Source organism: Gymnodraco acuticeps, unplaced genomic scaffold (assembly GCF_902827175.1).
Source record: "Gymnodraco acuticeps unplaced genomic scaffold, fGymAcu1.1, whole genome shotgun sequence".
Taxonomy (NCBI): Eukaryota; Metazoa; Chordata; class Actinopteri; order Perciformes; family Bathydraconidae; genus Gymnodraco; species Gymnodraco acuticeps.
In genome coordinates, this window is record NW_022990583.1 from 1,155,336 (window position 1) to 1,180,053 (window position 24,718).

The 24,718-nt window shown below is 40.6% G+C and overlaps 1 protein-coding gene across 3 annotated transcripts in view; it reads right to left on the reverse strand.

The window, feature by feature from the left end:
- Positions 1-24,621, reverse strand: part of aplp1 (amyloid beta (A4) precursor-like protein 1) — a 32,302-nt gene extending 7,681 nt beyond the window's left edge. For all 3 annotated transcript variants that reach the window (XM_034228012.1, XM_034228011.1, XM_034228010.1), the window contains exons 1-6: positions 24,325-24,621; positions 5,480-5,659; positions 3,914-4,043; positions 1,873-1,985; positions 1,194-1,387; positions 802-1,109 (exon numbers count right to left, since the gene is read on the reverse strand). In XM_034228012.1, coding sequence (XP_034083903.1) covers positions 802-1,109; positions 1,194-1,387; positions 1,873-1,985; positions 3,914-4,043; positions 5,480-5,659; positions 24,325-24,390 — 991 coding nt within the window. In that variant the 5' untranslated portion in view covers positions 24,391-24,621. The remainder of the gene's footprint in view (positions 1-801; positions 1,110-1,193; positions 1,388-1,872; positions 1,986-3,913; positions 4,044-5,479; positions 5,660-24,324) is intronic.
- Between the last annotated feature and the right edge of the window lie 97 nt (positions 24,622-24,718).

Below are 24,718 nucleotides of genomic sequence, written 5' to 3' on the forward strand. Positions count from 1 at the left end.
GGTCAGTGAAGACTGTTGAGAAATATTCAGTATATATTTAGACAGAGACACTTGTTTGCATTTCTCCAACATGTCCATCTTCATCCATGCACCTCACACATGTATGGGGTGTGTGTATTGGACCCCATACATGTGTGAGGTGCATGGATGAAGGTGGGCATGTTGGATGAAAACAGATAGTTTCACTTCACTACTATAGTTTACAGCCGAGGAGATGTGCTGAGCATCATAAGGGTTTTTATCAATATTACTATTCTTATCATACTCCTTATCTGTTCAGTTCTTTATTGAAACTCTTACAGGTTATTTTTTGCATCTATATAATAGCGTTTCATATAGATTTTAAATAGAAATCAATGAGGTTTCATGAGCAGCAAAAGTAATTCCTTCACTATATAAAATAAATAGTATTCCTGGAAACTGTGGAGTACTGTGGACAAAGCAGCAGAAATAACTATTTTTGAAATGTTTATGCTCGTTGAACATGTGTATTGACAAAGTAATGGCTTTTTATTTCAGCCCAGCACCAGCAATGAGAGCAGAGTAGATGCTACAGTGTGATAATAAATTAAACAAAACGATTAAAGATTATCGATAATAGAACTGGTTACATTTGGAGCATATCAATACTTGGGTTTATAATAATTGAGCTCCGGGGACACCGTTTAACCTGGTTCCGTACCCATCCCTATTCAAGAGTGATGCTGTCATCAACAGTTCTTAGACCTTTGATTTTTCTGTGTTGTTATCTACAGCTACTAAACACTATTTGCATGCCAAGCAAACATGAGGGACACTCACAGCTCTCTTCCTTCATCAGAGGTGCAGAGGTGGTGGGCTTCTGGCTTTTCTCGTAGAAGAAAGAGTCCATGTAGTCAGATGTTTGGTAGGGACCTGAGTCAATGGAGTATTCATACTCTTCTGGGCCTTTCACAGCTATTGCCTCTTCGTCCTCCTCCTCTTCCGCCTCTTCCTCATCAACTTCGTCTTCCTCGTCTTCCTCCTCCTCGTCTTCCTCCTCCACCACTTCATCATCCTCCTCTTCCATATCGGCTTCGTCTGCATCAGTGTCAGGAGAGGGGCTGGGAGTGGGGGCTGTCACTTTGGTTCTGTGGAAAGCCAAACAGTCATTACTTTGACAGCCTGTAATGCACATCTCTCAGCCTCCTACGTGTCAAGCTGAATGATCTTACACAGAATTGAGTTTTCCATTGGTCTGGGACGTGAATGTCTGAGGAGCAGCGGGGACGTCTCTCTCCTCCATCTCTGCTTTGCCGTTGGAACTCCCTCGGCCTGGGCAGCACACATACTCCACTCCTCGGAAATGATCTCCACATGGCAACAGCATTCCATAGCTGTGGAGCTCCAGATTGTCTGCAGTGCATTCCTGATAGGGTAGAAAGTTGAAATACTTTGTGTTAAAAGTTACAAAAAATAAAACAAAATGTAAATATAATGAGAGATAATTCTGAGTTTCTTCTTTCTGAATATACAATGTTGACAGGAGGTGATGTGAGGGAGTGTTACAGCTTGAACTCAGCCATCATTCTGCTCTTTAAAAAACACCTCAGGTAGGCGTACTGATGATGTGACGTGATGCACGACAAACCACAGAGCAGACGTGTCTAGTCTGGACTGCTGTTTCTGTTTTAGCTACAGAAATGTTTTTTTGGTGGCACTGGGTTGTTCAAGATTCAAGACTTTTATTGTCATTCGTACATAGCTACTTAGGTAAATCTTAGGTAACAGGCTCCTCCAACAGTGCAACACAATCAAACATGTGTATGTGATTACCCTGCTGCTTTAATGTGGCTTGGAAACTTGTATAATCTTTGTAGATATTTGCTTTACATCTCTATTTGCTCTTCTCACCTCCTTAGCAATGTTGTGCCAGTACACGTAGCTCTCGCAGGCATCCATCTGCTCCTGGTGGAGGAAACGGCATCGGTCGGGCACCAGCAGGGCCTCGCTCACATACTCGCCCCCTGCAGAGTGGAGAAAGGGCTAGTTCAGTGTATGATGATTTTAAACAGTGGGACTATTTTAAAGTGGACCTATTATGCTATATTGGAAACATATATTGTAGGGCCATACCTAACAAAACATGTCTGTGAAGTTTTTTGCTTAAAATACCAAACAGATCACCCATTGTAGCTATGCTGTTAGAGAAACGCGGATTTTGGGTCCTTAGCTTGAAAAAAACAAAAAGAGGAGGCGGAGCTAATGCCTGATCAGAATTCTACCGGAGATAAAGTTAAATTCGGTTGTGATAAAACGCCATCCTGTTCTAAAACATTATTTCTGAAACAGTATGGAGCTCAAATGCTTTTTCTCTTGCGGGTTTATCACAAGGTGAGTTCCTTTTTTTATTTCCTGCTTTTTAAACACGTGCTCTACAGTACAGGTTAGCTCTGAGTGTTAGCTAGGCTTGCTAATGTAAACAAAGACGGGATTACGTCCAAAACACGTCAGGCATTGTTTCTGATAGCAATTTTCTGTGGGTCCGCTGCCGATTTGACGTCAGATCGGCAGCAAATCTGTATCCGTTCGTTGTACCCCCGTTTTTTAAAAGATTTGGGTACGGAGGAAAAGAGAGAGGGTTTTATTTTCTGACGCTGCGTGAGTTCCGCGGGGACACATATTTATGTATAAAAGACATCACAAAGTGCATTTTGCATGATAGGTCCCCTTTAAGTCATAATAATAATAAACGTTATTTATATAGCACCTTTCATGATAGATGCAACCAAAAGTGCTTTACAGATACAAAGTAAAGACCACACATACAGATGAAACATGGAGGAACATAGGAGACAGGTTATAAACAAACAGAACGAGCTTATCACAGAACGATAAAACAATAAAACATGAACAGTGACACAACTAAAATTACCCCAAATAAAAAGCCAAATTAAAAAGATAGGTCTTCAATTTAGTTTTAAGAACTCCAATGGAATTTGCTGTTCTAAGATCCAAGAAGAAGTGTGGTGTTATAAGGAAATAAATAGCGTATATGAATGAAAAGAAGGCATAAAACAAATAAAAAGGATGGTGTAGAATAGTTAAATGGGGATGGGGTGCATACATTTGTAATGTACAAGCACTTTCAGAAGATAAACTGCAGCTATGGTATATTTAAAATGAATATTCAACATTTATTATAAAAATCATGAATGCAGCTGCCTTATTTGATTTAAGCAATGAATCATACAGAAGTGAGGAACAAGTTTTGTAATCTATTTGCATTTTAGACATGTTCCATATATGGCACTATTACTACATACTGGCCTTTAGGGCTTACGGTACACATAAAGGAAAGTGTTTACCTATGTTAAGGAGTAGTGAACTAAATGTAGTTAAACTAGTTGTAAAGTAAATTGAAGTAGCTTGCTGGTAGTTTCACTATGTTCATATTAAAACTTGATTGAAGTTCTCATACTATGTTTTTTGCCAGTACATTTTGACTTGAGAGAGTTCTACAGCGCTGTGTTTATAATAATCAAGAAGGTTTCTGGATCCAGGGTGACTCACTACTCACTCATTCACTCGTCCATTGTTAACCTATCTTCCCTCCTAGTGGCTTATAGCGGCCATGGCCCCTCTGCAATACTGTGGACTTGTTTCACTGTTCTTCTATTGTTCTAATAGTACTGAGGCAAAAATATATCGCTGTTGCATTGATTGAGATGCAAATTAATATTCATTTTTGTAAAACCATATAAAACCATATGTGGAATTGTTTTGGCCTTTGTTGTAGAGCAGTCAGAGTATGTCGTACCCCTGTCCACATTTTTGTTTCCATTGTCCATAGTACACAGTCAATCCATCAAAAGTATAAAAGGGAAGTATAGACGTACAGTATGAATTCCTAGCAGTGACATTATATAACGACAGTGTGGTGTGTTGATCTTACCTAGACAGCGGTAGGGCAGCACTATGAAGGGGTGTGGCTGGCAGTGGCCCCAACCTTTCTTACACCAGGCGGGGATGGTGACAGGTCTTTTTGACTCCTCTATATGGGAGATCGGAAGTGCTGGGTACATCTGGACGTACGGGTACATGCAGAGACCACCAGAGACAGAAACAGATAGATGGATGGACAGAACAGAGGGTTTAAAGACAGGAGGGACAGGGAGAATCAGTTTGAAGAGGGGTTGGGGGTTTGGTTGGGAGGGTGGGTAGAATGAAAGTAGCAGGAACCAGGGAGAAGAGGGGGGAGAGCACAGTCAGTGGGGAGAACACTAACAAGGGAGAGAGTCATGCAACATTTTCTCTAGATACTTATAGAAAGGCTGTTTAAATCCTTTCTTTCCAGCCATCTTAGACATGGCAAACTGAAATTATTATTTCAATAAACATTCTTCTTCTTTTATTTCCAATTTCACATGTGACTACTTTCACTTAAAATCAAGGCCAATAATTTAAAACTCATTATGAGCTTTAATAGTGAGAGAAATGATCTGGCACAGAGTCTGAATGCACACTTAAATGCTTTCATCACAAATGTCAAGGAAAACATGGATGCTTTGTGTAAAAGCTATCACAGCTGCATAATGTGTCTGCTAATCGCATTACACTCCATTCAGACCCGTAGCAGCAGTGTCTATTTTGACCTCCAGATGGCGCTTGGTTGCCTTTACCGTTCTACTTCAAATACATATTTTTGAGGGAGGAGTGTGTGGAGAGTAGGTGTAACATTGACTACCTTACAGCACATGTTTAAGAGTACACATATTGGATAACAAGAGGAGGGAAAGTGGATGGCGTTAAAAATGAAATATTGAAATATTCCAACAAGCCACCATCACTTCACTATATATGGTTACATATATAGATTAATAGGACAGGTGTTAGAAAAACCAAATTATATATTAGCAATTGGGATTTAATGCTTCATTCTTTCAACACTTTAACATCAAATGGACAGTTCACCTAAATATCTAAAACACATATTTATTATCTTGTCTGTTGTGCTATTTATAAATCTCTATATATATTTTTTAGTGCGAGTTGACACATGTTGGAGATATCGGCCATAGACAAGTCTGTTTTGTATTCAATATAATGGAACCAAATGGCTTGTGGTGCTTAAAAAGCACAACAGAGAGGTTTCTTTTCAGAAATCAATCACAAGCTAGATCCTCTCTTTCTATAGCGTTATAAGATAGAAAGAAAAAGGTTACTACATTATAGTCATGGTTCCTGGAAATACACATTGCTGTTAAGTTTTTCAAATATATTCAATGTTTTGCGCCACAGAGTAAGTGCCATTTAGTTGCATTTTACTGAGAGGAGGAATACATCTCCACGGATCTCCAAAACTCGGCAAATTGTATCTGAACAATCTATATTGTTTGAGAAAAGTCATTTGGATTTGATTTTCTGGGTGAACTGTTTCTTTAAGAGTGATTCGTTTTAAAGTCTGTTTTTAGATGCTGTACAGGTTTAAATGATTTATTTGCAAGGTGTAGGACCTTACCTCCTGACAGTAGGACAGGATCTCTCCGGGCTCTTTGAAGCAGCCCTGCCGGCCCTGAGGGTCCGGCTCCCATTGGCCAGTCTGTAGGTTAATGTGCAGGAGCTGACGGCCGCAAAACATGGCAATCTGTGGCTCAGCGCCTTCCGGGTCTGGCCCGTTCACCTCGGTCATGGCCAGGGCCTAGAGAGCATAGGAAGGAGGGAAGAGAGAGACAAGGGAGTAAAGTTAGAGTTAATATAAACACAGTGGCTGATAATACTGTGTTTGAAGCTGATCCAGGGCGGGTAGACCACAGATAATTCCTAAATGCACTCCAGCACTTTCCAACATTAGACCAAAAGTGTAAGCAAGGGTGCAAGACTGAGTGAGGGAAGATCGAAACAGAGTGGCGAGAATGTAGAGGAAGCTAATGCACAGGAGAATTGAGTGCACACTGCAAAGCTTTAATAGAATATCGGAGAACCTCAAATTCAGAAAAAAGATCTGTAAAAGACAGTGAAGTGAATGAGAAGAAGAGCCAATAAAAAGCCTGAGTTATTGTCTGGTGGCCTATTCTCCCTGTTGGCTGACAGCAGTGACAGCTGAGGAAAGGAGGAATGATTAAAAGGAAGGTGTATAGCATAAATATACAAGAGTATGTAAAAGATTGTCTGCCGCCCCTCCTCCAGCGGCCTTCTAGGATGTTGTTATTGATCGTGGGATATGTTGCCTCTGCCTGGGGGAGGGCCCAGGGGACCCCACATAGAGGAAGAAACAGCAGCTAGGGCTGGGAGTCAGGTGTTAATACAAGCTCATTGACCGATGGGCCACTTCACTACATTAACACACAGCACAGAGACAGAGAGAGCCCAGGGAGGAATAAAGGGGGGGTGGGGTTAGGTACTGTAAGAGTAGGACAAAGCTCTATAAACAGCACAAACAAGGATCTGCCTTAACAAACAAAGCAGGATTTCAAAAAATGTCACAGCAGCAGGCTCTCAAGAATCATGATAAATGTGGAAAAGTGAATCATGTTCCACTAGATGTCTGAGTCATCTTTGGGGCAGATTTGACCTTTTACAAACACGTCTGCAAGTAAGTCAAATATGTGGTTTCACAGTGCATCATTTGACAGCTCGTATCCTTTCATCTGCACTGACAGACAGATGGACCCACCGACGACAGACAAGACGAGCGACGCTGAACCAATTAGTAGGAAGTTGCCCAAAGGGAAGAAATGGAGGAGATAAAATATGGGAGAGTGGCGCCTGATCAAAGGAAAGCCCTACTTTGGCCAACTGGAGCTTAATTTTTGAAGTCCTAATTAAAATTCAAACAGAATAAAATAAATATATAAATCTCTTTGAGTAAATGTACAATAAATATAAAAGGCCCTGAGCAGCCTGTGCATTATAATTACACTAAGAGCAGTTTGTGTTTCTGCATGTCCTAGCAGATTTCTTACAAATTACAGATCTACTTTTCATTACTGCTGACCATTTCCAAAAGCATAGCGGAGTTTTTTACATTCATGATTGCATTTCCCTCCTAGGTTTTAGGCTTTTCATTCATTTTAATAGTTTAGATATAAATAAGCAGAGGATTACAAAGTTGCTTAAGACGTGTAATCACAGCCAACATGCTACAGGGTAGATTCAAAGTTTCTCTGCTTTAAATATAGCAAATTATCCAATGCAACACCATTAACTTCTTCCTTTTCTTCCTGTGAATATTGCCCATCGTTTGTCCTCTGGGGTTTTGGACAATATTTCTCTTAAAACAATGCTGTTTTGCAGCCAATCTAAATATGGGGCTGTTAGTACTTGCTGACAACTCCAGTGTGATGGATTACCCATCAAGCAAGTTGCTGCTTGTTAGTTAGCTGTAGTTAATCATCAACCAACAGTTAAATAAATGGAAACAATGGCTACTACATAAAGTATGGAATAAACATGTTGCAACAAAATTGCTTAACGGTGCTTTGGAAAAGTGTTGATTCATGATTTGTAGTGTGTTGTCAGCTATTAATGTAAATGTAAACTGTTGGTAGTTTCACAGCATGACATTTTATATTTTCCCTTAAAACTAAATGACAGTATTAGTAATTGACAGTGCTAAAATTGATCTTTTTTTAATGGTTAATTAACTTAAGAGTAATATTTGATGATTTGATACAATATAACACTGCTGAAGCTGCTGTAACAGTCTGTAGCTGCTGAGCTAGTGTCTAATATATATATATATCTCTCAGGGAAGGTCAGTGCCACAAAGAGAAAAATACTTCCGGATATTTGAGAAGATAACCTGGCAGCTCCCCCTGGTCCAGCTCTCTCATTCTGCCTGCTCTCCACTATACTGCACTTGCAGAAAATCAATGCTGAGCGACTGCAACTGTATCGCCACGTTCCCCCGAATCAATAGCAGTCCATCAGGAGCCTAAGGCCCTGACCTCCAGCACACCCAGCCTCCAGACAGATCTTGGAGCAGATTAGATCTCCCTCTTGTGATAACCCCTGATAAGAAATACTGTTTTAAGATGTACGCTTCTTTTCGTCTTGCACCACTACACATAGCAACACAAATGCATCCCAAAAAGATTATTCAGGGGCCGACGTCATAGAGCCGCTCTGTTCTGCTGTGTGAATGCCTCGCAGGGCTTTTGAAGGTGTTTCATTGTACTGTGTCATTATATTCTCACAGCAGTAACAGAAGCTGGCCTCAGCATGAGTCAGCCTTTTTAGTTCAGATTGAGTTTAGATCATTTAGATAATACTTTTAAAGAAGTATAAGTAGCTGGACAGAAATGTATTTTAGAGTATTGACATTTGCTTTACTTATATGTCCGACTGTGGACCTCTATTTTGGAAAAATAACACTGACTTGTATAATCAGTTGATGTTAAACTAAGGATTTATGGGAACATCTGGCAAGAATGTGCTTGAACACGGGCATGACTCAAGATGCCAGATTTTATTCCAGTGAAACTAGTTGACTGTTCTTCTCGATCATGTTTAGTCACATGGAACCTTATTGAATTACACAAAAATATATATATATATATCTTATACAATAAAGGCAAGCTTTTCATGCTATAACACAACTCATTAATTATTTCATTTATTTTTCAGCCCATGATAACATGTGATTGATATTTTTGTCTAAACAACTCAATATCCGACCTGAATCCCAGCCAGGACAGAACGCACATTATGTATGTACCAGAGGCCTGTTGTCTGTACAACAAGACAGTGGAGAGGATCTGCCAAGTTGCTAATCTTGTTAAAATGGCAAATTGGTCAGTCAGCCAAGAGCAGAGTCAAACTGATAACAACGGTTAATTTGAGAAGAAGGTCCAGAGAGGTTGTGGAGGGGGGCAGGGAATTCAATTTGTAGCTAGGTATGCTATTGCTTACAATACTAATACATCAAAATGTCATAGAGACCTACAGAGACATACAAAACAAATGGTCTCCTGTTTACAACGTTTCAAATATGTGCCTTTCTAAGAATTCTGTGAGGTCTTTAGCAGACACATTGCATTAGATACAGATTACATTTACAGACAATAGTCCTCTGTGGTGAAGGATTATGCATCCATTAACTGCTAAAAATAGCCTTTGCTTCAGTGAATGAATCACATTCTCCTGCCTTGATTAAGCTGTTTAGTCCATGTTTTATGCTTACAATTTATAGCTGTAATTCCCTTTGGACTGACTAATGCAGACACAGATTTGAGTGTCTTGGTGGTATGCAATTTTCATTTTCATACCAATTCAACTACAGTGTGTAAAGACAGCGGTGGCGTGAGCAGGTTAGGTCTCTCTGAACATTCAGTCTCCATTCAGAGGCACACTGATCCAGTTGGCTTCACTATCTGTCAACAATTATGCTTCTCCTCCAGTCCATGTCTCAGTGAGAAAATACTGTAAGTGTACTGAAGCATCTACAGATCAAGCATGAAGTAGGTGGGTGTGGGCGTGCAGAGGTTGGTAAGGCAACGCTGTTCAACCATCCTGAGTCTCACATATCATGTACTCGTGCTGATGAGGCTGAACAGGCAGACAGCCCAGAAGCCCGACAGCTCCCACTGCAGAGAACACTGCATCATTAATAACGACCCGGTGATATAAAGCATCGATTGGGTTTCTGCCTTTTTCACCAGGTTCTTCGCCTCCGTTAGCTCTCTTAAAATTCTATTTTACTCTCAACTGCTTCTCTATATCCGCTGCGTAGCGACTGTGCTGCTTCACTTTGTTATCTTGTACCTCCACAATTGCCGTAGCGGAAAGCGCCAAAAGGAAACTAAGGGATGTCCAGAAATTGTGGAAATAAGAAGGATATAATAATGGTTGATAATATGTTTACTATATCACTCTAGTAAATAATGCTGTGCATTCAAAATAAGAGAGACGACAGACTTGATCATTATAAATACTCCTGTCAGCTGGGTTGGGTTTGGGCCAGGGCAGAACATTTACATGTTCCTCCAACATCTTCCATCCTGTTCTAATTACATGTTCAGCACCTGTTCCATCCTTATGTTGCAGGATGACTTCATCCTCTGTAATGATGCAATCTCCTGGCCCTTGTAGGCAAGCCAGAGTGGTAGAGGCGGAGGGGAGGAGCCCACCAATCATTTGTCACCTTTTATAAGCTGCTGCCAGACTGTGCATTGGAGAACCACGCCATAAATGCATCAAAGGCTTCAATTTGATGCAGAGTCCTTAAGTGCTTGGAGCAGCATGTCTATAGTCACATAGGGGCCTTTGCTATCACTTAAAAGGATATGTTATTCCCTTGCATACTATTGTGATTGATAGTGTTTTGGTTTCCTTTTATCTATTTATGTTTTTGAGTTTCATCAATCTATAATTCATTTTTCTATACTTCCTTTGTTATATTATATGCTGTAAATCACCTGAGGTACGTGCTCTGTGCGCATGTATTCTGTTTAATCTTTCTTTCTATCTTTGGGAAACACTTGAACACTTTTTTGCTTATTCTTGACTCTCTGGATAGAGATATATGGGAGCTTGCTTGACACCTGATAATTAAGCGACATCAGACCCATGAGGAGCTAATCCCTATTTAGCAACAGGGACCTGGGATATCCCATCTGACCATAAGACTACATGTAGTGACAATGCAAGCAAACAACCAGACATCACAAAACGACACAGAAATCCAGGATCTAAGCAGCAAGACTTCACAAACTTCAAATAATTCTATTCTATTCTAAATAAGAACAAACACGTTACTATCACATCATGAGCTTTGTCACTTCTAAAGCCTATTGTGTAGGTTAACTGGGGTTGCTCGTGATTAGTATTATGGACTGGCACTGGCTGCTTTCCATCACTCGTGTGGAGAACACACCCACGTACAAATTGGCCTCATCGATGCATAACCCATGCGTGGATGACACACGCACACACACGAGCAGAGCTTCCTGAGCACGTCTTTGTGCTTCTCTGCAGCACAGATGGCTAAATAGTGGGTGTCTTCCTGCTCTCTGGGCCCCTCCTTCACTCTTTTTCTATATTCCCTCCCTGCGCCTCCTCCCAAGGCCGAGCTGGATCCACCCTAGCTTCCCTATCCTTGATATCCCTCGTCTCCCCCTCCCTCCCTAACAGCTTTCACACAATGCCTGACACTCTGCTGTATGGCCTCTCTCTCTAGGCCAGTGCTAAATGGCCAGAGAGATTTGGGAGCATTCATCATTGTAATCATGTTGGTTAAATTATTCATAGGCTCCATCAAGCCTCTTCCTGGTGTGGCATGTAGTTATTAGAGTAGCAACATTAGTCTGCCAGAATCTCATGGTGCAGTGGGGACAAAGGAGGATAGAGCAGGTTAGCTCAGCACATTGACACTCATTATTATACATCACTGGCTAATGGCTAATTGAAGTCATTACTTTTCTATTCAGAGGAGACCGATGGGCAGAGTGGAAAATATTGCATTGTTCTATAGCTTTCTGTAAACCACAAGCTCGCAGTGAAGTTACTTACTGAATCCTAACTTCAATACGATCGCCAACAAAGCTGAAAGTAACAATTATTTCCACAATCGATTAAGTTCTAATTCAATTGCCCATTTCATATCAATACACTTTTTCAAAAAGTACAAGGTGATGTCTTTAAGTGTCTTGTATTGTCAGCCCAAATAGATGTGTTTGACTGATATTATTTGTCCATCAAAAAATGAATAGGTGGAAAAATGATTGCATTTCACTACCGAGGGTTTTGGTTGCAGAGATGTGCTTCTCTAAGTCAGCTTCATCAGTCCAGATTACAGCGGTCCGCCTCCAGCTGGGCACCCTGGGAGCAGATGGCCCCATAATCACCCGGGTTCACCTAGGTCTGAAACAGCAGCCAACACCAGCTCCCAATATTTGATTTCATTTCAAGTTTAGCTTAAAATACACAACATGTCAGATGGCATCACTGCAGGAGCCTTCATGGATCTAGAGGCTGTCAGTGTCAACCATGTCATGATTGTGGTTATTTAGGATCATGTTTATACAGTGAACCCCACATCTTCCACCTAGCACTGAACAGGCTGCTGCGGCTGGGGATTAAGAAAGGGACTGAATTCTGTAAACGTCGCTATATCCTCCTGGAATCACATGACCTTAGTGAGATACCGATTTCCCTGATGTACGATATCAGTGTGAGACTCAACAGAAGCCAAATACCCTCACGGACAGATTTCACCTTTCCCAGCTGGGAGCCATGACTCATGATAAGTATCATGTTCACACACATCCTGCTTCTCTCTTCCCTTTTCTTTCTTTACAATCCATGATACACGCACCTGTATTTTACTCCCATTGTGAAGGCAATTATTGTTACAGAAATATTTCCTGTTAGCATTTGTTTTTTAAACATCCTGCCTTTCAGCAGTATCCGTTGTAAAACAGAAATGTCCAATGGATTCAGAATAAGAGAGCAGAAAACTCCCACATGGCAACATTGTTGGCATGCGTGGTGTTCCCAGTTTTATGGAAAGGCTGTATTTAGGATTGTGATACTTGTGTCATAAAAGAGGCTGAACTTATAAAGATGGCTTACGCTTTGTTCCACCCACATTTCAACATGCCTCTTCTGAGTCACCATAATGACGCCCCACTACATGTTTTTCTCCAGAAAGGACACAAACACAAAGCATAGAACATAGTTTGTCATGTTCACAGCGCTCTCTATGCCAGATAGAGATATGTGGGAGACAAACAACTACGTAGTAATAATGTCTCATAAAAACAAATCCACCAGAAAAAACAGTCAGTCCAGATTCCAGAGAGCTTTGTCAACACAGCAAAACTGATATTTTCTTTGTCTTCGGGTAACATTGTTATTTCTGCTGTTACATAACACAGCAAAACCTCCTTCACAGTTAAGCAACGCATCATGGGCGTGCCAGCATGTTAAAGCCAAACACAGTGAGCCTGCAGATATGATTTCAAGCTGAAGAGCTACCTCAGGAGATTGAAGGAATCAAAGGCTTAGCGGAGATTTGAGCACTGCAGGTCCGTCTGAAACATCCTAATGTCAACACAATTGCCACTAAATCAGGGATTTTCTGCAGGCAGATTGAGATTGACACAATGCAAACAAGCTCTCCAAATCTGTATTTAAGCGGTAAATACGTTCAAAAGGCTCGAATCGGGGACTGAAAGGTTAAAATCAGCCAGTGCATGTTGTGTATTATTGAATACTAATTTAATTATTTCACACAGGCTGTTTTTTTTACCTTTCCTCCCACATAGTTTAAAACCTCTCTTGTGATAAGCAAAACAGCATATTTGAATTATTTAAAAGAATGCATAAAATATCAAAAGCTTAAACCACAACAGGAGAAGAGGTCGGATAGCGCTTGTTTTCAATGTTATGAAAAACTGTCCCCCATTCATGACAGACTGGCTTTGAGTTTGAATCTCTTGGTAATCCACTCAAATCCAGAATTAAGCAGGTTAATGGAGATTAGGAAGTAACACGATTTCCAATTTTAGTCTGATATACAGATGATAAATGTATTCATAGAGTATGGTTTTAGAAAAGTGTGTATTTTTCTTGCAGGTAGATACGCGACTGGAGGTCTTTAAGCGATAACACAATGCCCTTGAGCATGTTTTAAGTAGATTAAGGGAATCAGGAAGCCTAAACGAGGGCATGTTTAGGTTGAAAGACTGTAATAATTGATCCACTTAAAGACAGACTGTCTTTCTGCGGTCTCCCTGACAAACAGCAGGCAGCCAGCATCAGTTAGATCTGAAGCATCGTCTTGTTTTCTTCTTATCTCACACTCCGGGCCTTTGCTGCCTCTCAAGCCCCTCACGCTGCCTTTGACTTTTGTATTTGCAGCCAATCTGTACTGCAGTCTATTTTCCTGGGTATTCTTCTTAAAATCCGCTCGTCATCTCTACCCCAGTGCAACGTGTACTTACCTGTCACTTCTTGTGCTTCTCGAGAACTGCACATAGTTCGTGAATGTACTCTCTGCAGATCTGTTGCAGCTTGTTAAAACATGTAAAGGAATCTGCCAATACAGTGACGTTTGATGATCAGTAATAACGGTTTGGAGATCATCTGTCAGGAAGGCAAATTAAACACAATGCATTACTTTGGATTTTCAATCTCTAAGGTAATTTTTTTTGGATTGTCTTTCAAGTTCATATTCTTTTGGCCATGGAAACATTTCCTCCATATGACTCAGGACCTCTACAAATTACTTTTGTAAAAAAAAAAATGTATTGTTACTCGTGGTGAATAATTTACATACAAATGGCATTTTTGTGGGTGAAGTATTCCTCTAATAGCACAAATATGTAAAGTAGGAACTCTTAATATGTACAGTTTCTGCTTTGGGGGTGTTCTATACCTTTTTATTAAAACAGTATAATTGAGTCTTTTAAATATAAGTTTGTACAATAATGAAAATGGTGCAGAACTGAATGTACATAAATAAAACAAACAGAAGATGGAGTAATGTACTATATGGGAAGGGGTGGGGAGGAGGCGGAAATGAAGACGGGGGTTAAAACATTCATATATTTCTTTCTTTCTGTCTCTGATTTATGCATGAATATACAATTCTGATGACATCATGCCAGCTCCTCTGGGAGCGTGTCTAGCAGATGCATCGTATGGAAATCAGGCTCTGAGGTTATATATACACATGTGTGAGCCTCACAAAGAGAATGGGAGATAGATGGAGAGGGCTGTGTGGTTGTGTGTATTTATTTGTATTATTGTATGTATTTTTTTAGGTGGGAATGTGACCAGAAAGCTAATAGAAATAATTGATCTTTGAATTGTGGTGGAGAGCCACGATCCATACCACATGTAATACATAATACATGCATTTAATATGTAACATTTAACCTCACAGGTTAAATGTTCACAGCTTTAATTCAGAGGCATGTGGTATAGCCACAGTTGGAACAAACTGGTCTTTAACTCCAAGTGAGAGGTTAAATATACACCATCACTGATAAAAAGAGCCCAGCATGGCTAGCTTTAGCCCAACAAACTGCAAAAGACATATTGAAGGGACAACCTCTTCCTCTTAGCCGTATGTTGCCCTGCGCAGCATCTTTGGCTACTGTTCATGGTAATGAGGTGCTCTGTTACTGAACAGCAGGATGAAAGCATTTTACCCTGGGGCCTGCTGGGACCAGCTTGTACAAAGCAAAGGGAAGGAAAGAAAAATCAAGGTTATGCTCACAAACTTGATGACACAGTTAGCGGCGCGGCTGACGTCACTCTCCCACGTTTAACATCAGCCTCCGCTCACATGGCGAGCTAGCTGTTTCACATGTTCCCATCCAACCCTGGAAACACACTTTTTTGTAGCCATCTCCTCTACTCTCAGCATCACTTGGCCACTGTGGATGGTTTCCATGGTAACACCACCCACAGGAGCCGGCTACCTTCCCTGTTACCGTAGCAACTAGTTCCCTACAGAATTTCAAGCATGTCACTCAGTCTCTCTCACTCCCGCTCGTCTGTCTGTCTGTCTGTCTGTCTGTCTGCCTGTCTGTCTGTCTGTCTGTCTGTCTGCCTGTCTGTCTCTCTCTCTCTCTCTCTCTCTCTCTCTCTCTGTCCCTTAAACGGAACATGTTTATTTGGACTTTCTTTCCTGGGCAGGACTCTAAACTCTGGTTTAGTGGTTTGTTAGCTTTCCCTTATCGCTGTCTGTTGGTTGTTTACATTCTACTTAAATTACTTGCAATACTGGGAACTGCTGAGCTGTGCTCATTGAGATAAGAGCAGACTAAAACTTAAATGTTTCCACTATAGTGTTGGGAATAATGTCTAATAATATAATTAATTGAATCATTGATAATATCATCTGTATATAAACAAGAATAGAGTGAAGAAAGATGAAGAGAGTGTAATTATAACTGTGCAAAGGCATAACAAACATAAATTAGATAATGGATAATGGATAAGCAGCCAGAAGAACTGATGGAAAATGGAGAAACAGCAAGAAAAGGAATTATCATCCATACTGGTTTATCTCGAAGCCCCTTCAGACTATTTGGTAAACAATTAATAATAAAAGCCATTCACCATTACAAATGTAAAAGGGGTTGCCTCTGTTTCATATGAACTCAATATCTTTGGGTTGTACTGAATTTCGGACATATCAGACATATTTTCTTAATAGATATTTCTCTTAGATTAAAGAAATCTACAGATTTATCATTTGAAAGACAGCCACAAGCGTAATATCTATATTATATAACATATTAATGGTTTTAACTATGTATATGCAATATTCAACATTTACTGGTAAAGTATATTACTCCCCTATTAGTGACACCATTATATTGTATTTTTTTAAATTACCCCACTCGTAGTTAATCACAATGTGATGACTCAGTAGCTGACTTAACGATTTGTCACGTTCTTCTGATTCGTCTGCTTTAGAGACAAACAACAGATCATCCTTACACTAGTTTTAATTATCGATTTGGAAGACTTCTTTTAGGTGTTCTCATAACCACTACTAAAAAACATTTGATATGTGCAAATTAGAATGATCTGATTATCACTGTTAAATAAAGACTAACATGATAAATCACCTCACATACAGTTTGATAAATCTACTGACGAGGAATAACAATGCAAACTGAGATCATGCCAGGCGGACATGTCCTGTCTTGCTTTCTCAGTGTTATTTTAGACCGGGCCACTCTTGTGAGATAATGAGTGCTGGCTGTGCAGTCTGCGAGTCTGTTCTGCAGAATCACTCAGTAGATTAAATATTAGTGTTATCTCATTTCCTAAAGCCATGAAGTCTCAGCAGAGCGTCCAACTGAAGGGAAAATGGTTTAATCATTGAGACAATCTGCACAAAAGACCCCACACTGAGGGCCTACAACCTCCATTTGTGCTTTCCCCTTTTATTACAATCTTTTCACAAGCCACCACCAGACTTGTGAGAGGAATCTAATTTGTCAGGCGAGTTTGAGTGAGCATTGATAACCGGCACAGCTTGGCCTTGGTGAGCATGATGACCCTGAGTTCAGAAAAGAGTGGAATACTATCTGTCTGTCTCCATCACTGAATGTTATTGTGATGAACAACAGGAGCAGCCACACCTGAGTCTCATCATCTATAGCAGCCTGGTTGTTTACAGTAGGCAAGCCTTCTGTGTATTCTGTATGGAATGGAGGCAGGGTCAATTGCAGGAAGCCTTGGAGAATCTAAGCTTGCTGAATACACAGTATCGAGTCAAATGCTATGGGAACACTTTATCTCAGGGGAAGAGGAGGGTATATTTGAGACTCTGCAATAAATAACCATCCTAATATACATTGGCACTGGCAAATAAACAACAGCTGGGAATATCTTGGTTGTAAATCTTAATTAAATAATATTAATATAACAGAAAAAGCCCTAGTACTCGTTATCAATCCAATACTAAGCTAACTTTACTGCTTACACATACACCTCACATAATAATACATTTTATTTCTATAGCGCTTTTCTTGAACCCAAAGACGCTTTACATTTGGGAGGGAGGGTAGACAAACAAAACAAAAACAAAGCCGAATGCAACAAGTTCACACCAGTTGTCTGGGGATTGTCAAAAAGCATTATAGGACATTTATTTAATCACTAGAAGATTTTATAGAATGTATTATTAGAAAATGGGTACAACTAAATTGCCAATATCAGTGAACCCTCACAAAATAACTTAACAAAAATTCCCACTGTATTGTCTTCGTTCATATTGTAGGAATATCTGATGTTAAACCCCTTCTGTTCAAGTGTCCTAGTAAGGTGTAGGGACAATAGAGAACCAGCATATGCCGATAAAGACAGACAGAGTCAGTCAGACGTCTAAACATTTCAAGAATGAAGAAAACAAATGCAAGAGAAGCAAAGTGCAGAATAAAAAGAAATCAAAAGAAGGGTGAGTTTGAAGCATCAATTATTCAAGGACTATCGGTAAGTATACACAAGGAAAGTGAAAAGATGTCACTGGCCACTGAAAGCTGCTGAGGCAGATGGAGGGGCAGTGTCTGGGAGAGTGGGGGGGGGGGGGAAGGGAGTGCCTTTGGGATGAGGCAGGGGCGGCTGGGGCAGAGACGGGGAGGAGGGGGGAGGTGGGGGGGCTGAAGCAAGGCGGAGACATGGGTGGGGATTTTTTTCTTTGTGTTCTGTAGAGCAAGGGTGGGGAGTAGACCTGGAGGGTGGGTACAATAACAATGGGATGGGGGCTTACAAAAAATAAAACAGGTAGTATCAAGAGGAAGGATTGGCAGAGCGTTGAGAGGGTGCGTGGCAAGTGCTAAAGCCCCGTTGACAAGCGAGAGCCCAGACCTTTCCACGGCCTTCAATAATTGATGCGGCTTCTGCAACGTGCCATCTTTATAAAGCAGCTAGTCTGTCTGAAATGTGTCTGCCTGTATTTCTGAGCTATCTGTGTAATACCACTGTACGTTTGTGAATTAGTGTCTTAGAAAAGTGTGTTGAGTTCTTCCAATAGGAGTGTTTTTTTATGCGAGTGCAAATTATTGTGGAATGTATGGAGCCCTGGAGGGTTCATAGAGAGAAAAATAAATAGAATATATGTTTCCCTCCATAGCAGCTCACAATGTTTCCCTGTAGACTGTACTTCCTGGCTGGATCAGTCTCCGTGGGCCTCGACAATTCCTTACTCCCTTAAAACCTGCAGCCACGAATGTTAAGGAAATTAGATTTTTTTTTTGCAGTCCCACTTCAATAAAACTCCAGTCTGGCCACAGGGTTTTTTCTTGCCTCTGCCTTCGCCCCCACACTCCCTCGTCTCATTTGAAGGCCACCTGTGAATACATGTACATGACAGAGATGGATCTCTCTGCTCTCCCAGCTGCCCGGGCTCAGCAGCTATCGGGCTGGGTTCCTCCATTAGCATGCACTCCACCCTGCAGCCCACATAACATTCTACATGCTCTACATCACTTAGACACTCTCCATCCTCCCTCACCCTCTCCGTTTTCTCAAATCATTCGCCGTGCCAGGGCAATCCCCGCTCTCTCCCTCTCTCTATCTCAACCAGCCCTAAATCTGTTTCACTGCGCTCTCTCTTTTGCCTCCTGAACATGGAGGACAAGTGTTATCACCACACTGCAGATGTTTTTGAAGGGGGCTGCTCTGAAACCTCCCACTGGCTGCGGCAGGACTAAACATCTCGCTTCGCCTTGGCATTAAACTTTTCTGCAGAATTCCAACCCATTAGGCTTACTGAGGCGCGTGTGCAGGCTGTGAAGACCTTGGGCTGTAGTGGTATCTCTGCCCTGCATACTCTGGAGGAAAGCCACAGCTGGATGTAATCAGGACGGTATGCTAGTTTCTCAACCCCTCAAGGTGACACTGAGCAAACTCATGACATTCGCAAACACACACAGACAACACCTGTAAATCCACGCAATCCCTGGGCTTCAGCTTTTACAAGCAATTGAGATTTCATCTGCAAGTACTCAAGTCCAGAAATGGTCCCATCTACATGTATTTCATATGTGACATTCAGTAAGAATGATGAAAGGTTGTGAAGCCTTGGGAAGTTATTTTGAATGCTTATATAACCTAGAAACAGCCATGTGATTTGGGAAAACATAACAATTAACTCATCAAATGCAGTGCATCCGGTTATGCATGGCAGGTTATAAAGATGGCACAAAGAGATGAGCGTTGCAAGCAAACATTATTAAATGCTGAATTGGGAATTACTCTCTTTCCAGCTGAGACGCATCATTTGAAATGTTGCAGAAAGGCCAGGAGACAAGATGAAAATCGTCTCAACCACGAGTTGGCAGAGCTTTCCTGAATCTAGGGAGGAGCCGTGCAAATATGCAATTAATGTCAAGTTATTTTCAGCAGAAAAGCTGGAAGAACTCCCAGCCTGGAGATACAAATTCATTCATTCACAATCTAAAAAGACAAGAAGTGATAATAGACATTTAAAAAACCCTATGACCTTTTGAAGCACGCAGCACAAGGCACTGTTTCAATGTTTCTGATTGGAAGAATGGCCAACATGGCACATTCATTTCTTTCATTAGACTGTCACCTCTACTAAAAGCTCAATGCTATAGGGCACTTTTACATCTGTCCTTTCCTCAAAACACTATCTCTTAAAATATTATTAAGCAACACAAATACTTGGAATACGTTGTAGTTTAAGCATGTGGTTACATTTGCAAACTGAAAACTGCTTTGTTAGATTAAGGAAAAAATAATGATTGGGCTTTAAATAAGTATGTGTTTGCAACTTGCAACATTAAATTACATATATAAATTCAGTACATAATTGACTTGCCGTGGGCTAATACATTAATATATAAGTTAAAATAAGTGTAAGTAAGTAAGGGAACACAAGCAGTCTTCTTGGTGAAAATCTGTTTTTTTTGGATAATTTTTCCACCCAGCCTCTTCCATACCACGTATTTGTGATACTTCATAAGCAAACCAAAAAATAAAACTTCAGGCACACAACATATGTAATTCAGAAGAAACTGTTTTTCCCTCTAAACATATTTGACAATGCAGTTCACTGTATGGGAGTGAAATGTTTAGGAGACCCGGCTGTTCCTCAGGTACAGAGTAGCTCTCATTTCAAGAGGACCCTGCAGGATTAAATCCAGGTGTTATAAGTGTGCTGCGCTTCCAAAACCTTGGAAAGGAAGTCAGACACGGGAACAGGGGGAAAACATGTGATACAACAAAATGGTACGTTTTATGCCCACTGGCACACGGATATAGTAGAGAATAGCAAGCGCACGGAAATCCATTAGTGGAACCTGATTATCTCTTGGCTCTAAAATTAATTAAGTGAGTGTAGGGCAGAGTGTATGTGTGTTTGTGAGAGAGAGAGAGAGAGAGAGAGAGAGAGAGAGAGAGAGAGAGAGAGAGAGAGAGAGAGAGAGAGAGAGAGAGAGAGATCTGGTTATCCTTGTCTTTTTCCTTGTTTTTTTCTCCCAACAAATCGTCTTGTGTTACTGCATAGAGAGGCAGATGGGGAGGTGCATGGATCTGAATGGCTGTATTCCAGCACGAGGCCTGAAATTGCTGTTTGGGAGGAGCTGCAATTTTATGACTCATCATTTTTATTTTAATCTCTAGCCGTACTTTAATCTGCTTCCTATCCTTCCGCTGTTTACTTCCATTTTCTCTCCCTCCCTTTATGTTTCATGCACTCCCAGATTTCTGTATTTCCTGAAACCTGTAGGTACGGTGGGATTTTCCGAGAGTGCCACCAATCTTCTTCTGAAGCCTCTCTGGAGCCGAGTGCTCGTGCTCAGGTTCATGCTGCAGTCATTTATCTTGATAAATACAGAACTTGATGAAAAAGCTGAGCACGTACCTGTAGTCTTTAGTCTCGCTTGTCACATGCCTTTTATCACATCCGGCTACACCAAACACAATCTTTATATGAAGCTTTCATAAATCAGGTTTTCCTTTGTGGTGGTTTTGCTGTAGATACATCTCACAAACTGCAGTCTGGCATTTTGACAAGTGAGAACTCTCATTGCCATAGTTATTCCCCAATGTTTGTAATCTTAAAGAGAGCACCTGGGTGGTCTGATAAAACATATCCCAGGGTAATATGATTATTTAGCTTTGTGCTTTATGATAATACGTATTTGAAACTGTTAGTAGAACCATTGCTGCAGTAGCTGTTTCTTCAATATCTCCAATTGTATGAGAGCATTATAGCAAATGTTGCAAATCATTGACCAGGACAGCTAAATGATAATATCAGATTTGTTTAAATTCATGTTGCATCAATGCGAGATGTACTTGGAGTGATAGATTATTTAATTCCCTCCTTCTAAAAAAATACATTTCTGTGAGGTAATATGATTACATTGATATACCGGGAAACATTTTAATATTGATATTGATATATCAATATCAATTGATATTGGTAAAATGTAATTACATATCATTCACTAATACTGTAAGAGCTGAAACTATTCGTCAACAGATGTAATTAGCAACCATTTTGAAAATCAATTAGTCATTCAAGTAAAATATATTTGAAACAAACACTCTTGTTTTCCTTATTTTTTCTGATAGGAAACTGAATACCTTTAGGGGTGGGAGTGTTGGTTGGACCAAACAAGATTCCTGAATATGTCAACTCATGCTTTAGGAAAATGTTATCAATGCTCATCAAAATATCTAAGTTCAATGAATAAAAAAGCTAGCCACAAAGGCCTGATTTTTGACAAACCCAGAAGATGAAATGTCTGGTAAATCAAGGTACTTCTAATCCATGTGAAAAAATCATGGGGAGAATGGCATTTTACAAAAAGTGTATCAAGGTCTGAGTTACATCACCTACCCATATAATATTGTATGCATCACAATCATAATGTGATTAAAACGGTATATTGCCTACTCCTATTAAATATGAAAGAGCACATGTGACCCATAGAAAACCTGCTGGCACACATAACCCAAAAAAGTTAAAACAATGTTCTATGCTCCATGCATGTCAGACTTCATGATGTAGAAATGTACAGGCTGCCTAAAAAGGTGGTTGTCATATTTTCACGCTTGACCTTGAGTATCATGTCAATTATCTAAATGCTCTTGGGGCTGTGACAAGTACAATACTGGCAGCTGCCATAGGAAGCCCAAATAGGACTTGAGTGACATATGTGACAACTTAGCATCAATGTGTCCAACCAATCAGAACACAGTATGATGCTTGATATGTATTTCAGTTAACAAATGATCATGGCTTTATAATTCAGAACGCTGAATGGAAGTGTAATTTGATTATATTCTGATTATCCCAGTGCACTGACACATATACATTTAACACTATTAAAGAGAGATCAAAACAAATGTATCCAATTTGCACATTTCCATCTGAATAAATGTTGAGTAAATTAGGGGAGGCTGACAGTTTTATTAGGGCTAATACCACAGTGTAATCCAGCCAGCCAACTCTCTCAGAGTAATCTTCAGTGTAAACCTTCATGGGCAGGTCTCCTTGTATGAAGCTAAAGCCTGTTCCTCAGCATAGCAGTAATCCCACTAAGGCTCTTAGAGAAGTGAAATTATTTCAAAATGAAAGGAGAGGCTTTATGACTGTTGCAGAATCACTGTGGAAGATGGCTAATAAATAAACATCTCACAAATCCTCTTAGGAACTTGGGCAGACTCTGAACCAACAGACAGGATGCTCAGTTATCTATCTCTGACTGTAACTTCATTCACTCTTAATTTCCAGGTGGGAAAGTATGTCTGACCTGAACCACAGCTCCAGCTGGGACATCATGACTCATCCTCCCCTCCCCTCCTCCCTCCCCCATACCATCCACACTCACCTCCAAACACCACCCTGTTTCTACACACAAATGTCCATGCTCCAACCTGCATTAATGCCTCAGGTCCATTACAGGAATGAGATGATGGGTGATGGAGTTATTGAAAATGAAAGTCCATCAAACTGCATGTCTGCTGATAAGACAGTGGGAAGGTGGAAGCAGCTGTCGTTCTCTAACAGAGACTTTCACTATCTCCTCTCTACATATTGATGGAGACAGATGCCGATAAAATGACTCCACATCTCTCACTAGAATACTCTGGATTGCACTCTATGTCCAATGATATATCAAAGTCACCCCCTCTTCGATGATCAGTTTATTCGGATATTTAGAAATAGAGGTAGGCCCTTATGAAAGAACATGATCCACTGAAAATCTAAGACCACTTTTTTCTTATCTATTCAGTGCTTTGCCATCAAAACCAAAAATGGAATACAGAAAAGCAATTGAATATGCATGACTCCATCCTGCTGAAGAGCTGCACCACTCCTCTAAAAAGGACGGATGCAAGCTGATTCCTTTCTCTCTGACAAGGCCAGATGGGACGCAATGAGATGGGATTTGATTTCCATCCTTCCAAACAGAAAAGCCTGAGTGACATTTTTTCCATATCTGATACAGGCCCCGACTTGACGCAGCAAACCGAATACACTGTAAACCACTTCTTCATAAAGCCTTTTATATTTACGTCCTGAATTCTGGCTATCATTCATATTTTACTGCAGCATTTGCATTTGTAAATCCTCTCTCTATCACTGCCTTTTGGTGGACGTTGCGTGCCATTACTCTTGTTGACATAGGACGGAGCCAGAGGATGCATTTACAAATTAAACATGCCCTAGATTGATAAGGGTGTGTGTCAGCAATATGGAGATAGAGGCAGCTGTAGCCTATGAAATGCATGTGTAATGGCGACATTAACTATGATAACGCATTATTTTATAAAAAAGTCACATCGACATTCAGCTTAACAGAAGGCAAAATTACATTGTGCCATTGGTACAAATGGTTCAGATTGTGTTGCTCTTACCTCGACGTTGTCCAGCACGCAGTAGGACAATACAGCCATTAATATTGGTATTGCGGTATGTCCCATTTTCTCGCCTTCTTTTATATTTGTTATAACGAAGTTAAATGTTAAATAACTGCCTCCACCATAGGCTGTCTGGTTACATCAGCTGAAGTGATGGACACTGCGTTCGTCGGGCGCCTTCCTGCGATATCTCCTGCGTCTGCGTCCTGCTCGCTCTCGCCAACGGGCTCTCCAATGGCAGCCTGGGATATTATGAGGATGAAGCCTGACAGAACCAAGCCCTGTTTCTGCGGGTATTTATCACAGAGTTTACTTATGGTGTCCTCACGGTGGCTTGGTAAAGGGGGACATCTGGTGGTGTATGTGAAGACTGCACAGAATTTCAGCGTCA